This window comes from Myotis brandtii, unplaced genomic scaffold, assembly GCF_000412655.1.
Source record: "Myotis brandtii unplaced genomic scaffold, ASM41265v1 scaffold1186, whole genome shotgun sequence".
Classification (NCBI taxonomy): domain Eukaryota; kingdom Metazoa; phylum Chordata; class Mammalia; order Chiroptera; family Vespertilionidae; genus Myotis; species Myotis brandtii.
Genome location: NW_005354120.1, coordinates 474,797 through 479,374, shown reverse-complemented (window position 1 = coordinate 479,374; position 4,578 = coordinate 474,797). Strand labels below are relative to the sequence as shown.

The window sequence follows — 4,578 nt, the reverse complement described above, 5'->3', positions numbered from 1 at the left end:
AAGAAGGAGAAGGAGAAGGAGAAGAAGAAGAAGAAGAAGAAGAAGAAGAAGAAGAAGAAGAAGAAGAAGAGGAGGAGGAGGAGGAAAAGGAAGAGGAGGAGGAGGAAGGGGAGGAGGAGGAGGAGGAAAAAGAGGAGGAGGAGAAACAAATAGAGGAACATAGTTAAAAAAATAAAATGGCAATAAGTACATACCTATCAGTAAATCATTTTAAATTGTAAATGGCTTAAATGCTCCAATCAAAAGACATAGGTAGCTGAAAGGATAAGAAAACAAGGCCCATATATATGCTGTCTGCAAGAGATCCACCTCAGAATGAAAGATACACACAGACTAAAAGTAAAGTGATGGAAAAATATATTTTATGAAAATAGAGAGGAAAAAAAGAAAGCTGGAGTTTGGTAATTTGCATTTTGTTGAAAGTATGACATATGTCCCCTTTGTCTCCCATTGACCCCTTATAGCCTGCCCTTGCCCCCTGCCCCAGGCCTCTACCACCCTATTGTCTGTGTTCCTGGATTATGCCTATATGCATACAAGTTCTTTGGTTGATCTCTTCCCACCCTCCCACCCTCCTCTGCCTTCCCTCTGAGACCCTGCAGTCTGTTCCATGCTTCTGTGTCTCTGGATCTATTTTGTTCATTAGGTTCCACATATGAGTCCAGGACAACATCAGGGTAATTTGCATTTCTAACAAGTTCCCAGGTGACTCTGCTGCTGCTGGTCCCATCGGGGGACCAATCTCTGGGTTTGCCCAGGACTCAGGGAGATTCCCAGGACCTGGAAACTGTCCAACCAAAAACATCCCAGAAAAAATTTGTCACCTTACTAAGTCCATGAATCACACTTTAAGAATCACTGAGACAAGAACAAATTTAGATTTGAAGGGTGAGAGGAGGAGGAATAAAAAATGACCCTCAAGTTTCTGGCCTAAGCACATTGATCCACGGTAATGACAGTGGATTCCCAAACTTTGTTACATATGGAATCACCTGGAATCTTTAGAACATACTGATGCCAGGTCCTCACGTCCAGGTATTCTGATTTAATTGGTATGAATGTACCTGGTCAGCAGGGTGTTTAAATCTCCCCACGTGATTCTAATGTGCAGCAAAGTTTGGGAACCACTGGATTATGCTCTTCCCTTAGAATGGAATCCAGGAGAAGAGCAGGCATATTGGGCAAGTTAATGAGGTTTAGGTGTTTGTGAGCCATCGGTGGTTCTCAACCCTGGCTACACATTAGAATCCTCTGGGGAGCATCTTAAACACATTGACACTTGGGTCCCACCCCCAGCGATACTGATTGAATTGATCTGGGATGGGCCTGAGCATTGGTAGTTGAAAAATCTCCCCAGGTACATAGCATAAAATTTTATTCAACTCTAAAAAGGAAGGCATGAAGCATGCAGGCAGGAGTTCTGAATCCAGAACAACATCAGGATTTGAGATTTCATGCTACCAAGCATGTAGCTGGGCAATTGACCGAAGCCACATGCTCTGACTGAGGAAAAGGCAACAAGAATCTGCCACCTAGAAAAAGTGCCCAGGGTCAGGTCCCACACAGAGCGGACTTCCTAAGGCTCCATTCTGGACTCCCTATAGGTCTTCACTAGGTTTTGTATGCAGTTATTACACCAAAATCGCAGATTTTTAGAACAGATAGAGCTCACTTTCAGCTGGAGATGCTTCCGGAGGGCTGCTTCTCACTCGGTCATTGTCTTATGACATTGGACATCTAGAATGCCCCCAGGCTGTGTAAACTTGGATCACAGAGTGGGAAATTCGCCTAAAGTCGGGCATTTCAAAATACTGTCTAAAGGACTTCGTAAGGAGGCTGGCATTTGAGTTTAGGAGGGTGGCATTCAAGACAAAGGGCATGAGAGGAGGGTGCAACAAGCAGAAAGTGGTGTCCTAATGCTAGAGTTCAGGGAATGTGAGGTTAGAGGGATAAAGATGTGGGATTAATAAGATAAACAATTTATTGGGACAGGCCTTGAAGGCTAGAATGTCAAAAATAATTCTCACATGTAAATACATGAAAAATATTTTTATACTCACTACCATTCATATAAATACATTAAAATAATGATAAGGTACAATTTTTTGCTTTTTAAATTGATAAATATTTAAAAATTCATAATACTCAATATTGGTAAGGGCTCAGGTCAACAGCTGTTCCCATAGGCTGTTGATGAGAATCTAAAATGGGACAAACTTTCTGGACAAACAAACTGAATGGCAGTTTGAACATCCAAAGCTGTACACACACCACACACACATACACATGTATGTACACATGTATATATGCATATGTGTGTGTACTCTTTATGCACATATATGTATACACACATGCTGTTTGATTCATTATTTCCACTCCATTTAATATATGCTGGGGAATAATTACGGATATAAACAAAGACTTAGCAAAAATATTTATAACAGGAAAATATTGGAAGCAAGGTACACATCAACCAATAGGGGATTTGTTAAAGAAATTTTGATTCAGAGGAATACTATTCAGTCATTTAAAACCAACGCAGAAGCCCTAGCCGGTTTGGCTCAGTGGATAGAGCGTCGACCTGCGGACTCAAGGGTCCCAGGTTCGATTCTGGTCAAGGGTATGTACCTTGGTTGCAGGCACATCCCCAGTAGGGAGTGTGCAGGAGGCAGCTGATCGATGCTTCTCTTTCATCGATGTTTCTAACTCTCTATCCCTCTCCCTTCCTCTCTGTAAAAAAATCAATAAAAATGTATTTTAAAAAAAAAACCCAACGCAGAAGAACATTTTACCTTCTCTCCTTCCAACCCACTGAGATGCACGTACACTTTCATCCATGTCAGGGCTCCCACAACAGTGACTTGGGGAGCCCTCTGTCCAGAGGGGCATGGCTGAATCCACAAAGGGGTCACCGGGTTGGTTGGTGGAAGCCCCCAGGTGATTCTGATGCCCCGCTAGGCTGAAAATTGCTTATGTGAAAATATATTGCTGGTACGAAAAGATGTGTCAGGTATATTGATTGAAAGACGCATATGATGTGATATCATTTTTAGAAAACATTTATATGCAAGGAAAAAAGTATGGAAGAACATGTAGCAAGATATTAACCACTTTTCTCTAGATGGTAGGGCTATGGATAATAATTCTTTTATTTTGACTGTCTGAATTTTCTGTTTTCAATAATGAGTGCATATTAATTGCATAATTTAAATTTTTTCTAGATAATAAGATGGGCAAAAGTCAGTTAAAATAAAAATATGCAAAGGAAATTATATTTGTTCCATATTATTTCCCACAAATGATTGCATTTTGTGATTTCAAAATAGAAAACAAATATCTGTAAAAGTTGTATGTATTCTTTTTTGTTGTTGTTGTTAATCCTCACCTGAGGATATTTTTCCATTGATTTTTAGAGAGTGGAAGGAAGGGGGAGAGATAGAGAGAGAGAAACATTGATGTGAGAGGGACGTACCAATTGGCTGCCTTCCACATGCCCTGGTCAGGGCCAGGTATCTCCCTTGACCAGAATTGAACCCAGGACCCTTCGGTCTGCAGACCAACACTCTATCCACTGAGCCAAACTGGCTAGGGCTATATACTCTTATTTTTTAACATCTTGGGCACTATAGGTATTTTGTGTCCCTAAAGGATAAGAACCATCAGACAATTTTTCAAATCATTTACAATTAATGCAATTAATTGAGTTTATCAGTGACTGATTTAACCTCCTTTTTTTTTTAATCCAGCAGAATTGGATTTAATCATTTCCTGACAAAAGAATGCAATTTCAACTGACCTTTCTTTTGCACCTTGGTGAGTACTGCCAAAAATCAGTGTTCAGCTTGTATTAAATTGTTCTAAAATATTTAATGGAAATAGTTTTTAAACATATTCACCTTTTTTCTATGATGCTATATATTTGCATAGCTCTTCTGTTGTATAATTGTCAAGCAACTAAAAAATTTCTCTCAAATATGTTTAGTATCCACACATAGTTATTTCTATCACTCTTTCATGGAAGATTAGCCTCAGCAGATAAAGTAAGATATTAAAGAAAGCAAAATACTTTCAGATTCATAATTTGCAACTACAATGCATTTCAATTTTTAAAAATAGCTCTGCTTTGAATGTAGCACTTGTCCCAGTGATGTGGTCTCATGAAGAGCTTATAGGCAAAATTCCCTCTTCTGAATAAGCAACAGCTCTGAGCTAAAAGGCCAAATTCTCTATGTCTGTGCTATTTTTAATACGCTGAGAATAATTTACATTAGTCATAGAAAAGATGTTTCCAACAATTTCTCTCTTTGATCCGGACTTTTCTGTCTATAACAGACCTGCTTTTGGTTCCTGAGTAATAACTAACTTGCTTATAATCTTTTCTTGAAAGATTCATACTGAATCTCTTCATGGCAGCAAAGTTTAAGAATCTTGTCTTTTGATTGGGTTGTTTATCTTCCTTTTGTTAAGTTGTATGAGTTCTCTGTAAATGTTGGAGATTAAACCCTTATCAGTGATAACATTGGCAAATATGTTCTCCCATGCAGTGGGCTTTCTTGTTGTTTTGTTGATGGTTTCTTT

The 4,578-nt window shown here is 39.1% G+C and overlaps 1 protein-coding gene across 1 annotated transcript in view; it reads left to right on the top strand.

Moving 5' to 3' along the window:
- Window positions 1-4,578, top strand: part of LAMB4 (laminin, beta 4) — a 98,448-nt gene that overhangs the window by 5,016 nt on the left and 88,854 nt on the right. Inside the window, exon 2 of the mRNA XM_005858468.2 lies at window positions 3,750-3,813. Coding sequence (XP_005858530.1) covers window positions 3,780-3,813 — 34 coding nt within the window. The 5' untranslated portion in view covers window positions 3,750-3,779. The remainder of the gene's footprint in view (window positions 1-3,749; window positions 3,814-4,578) is intronic.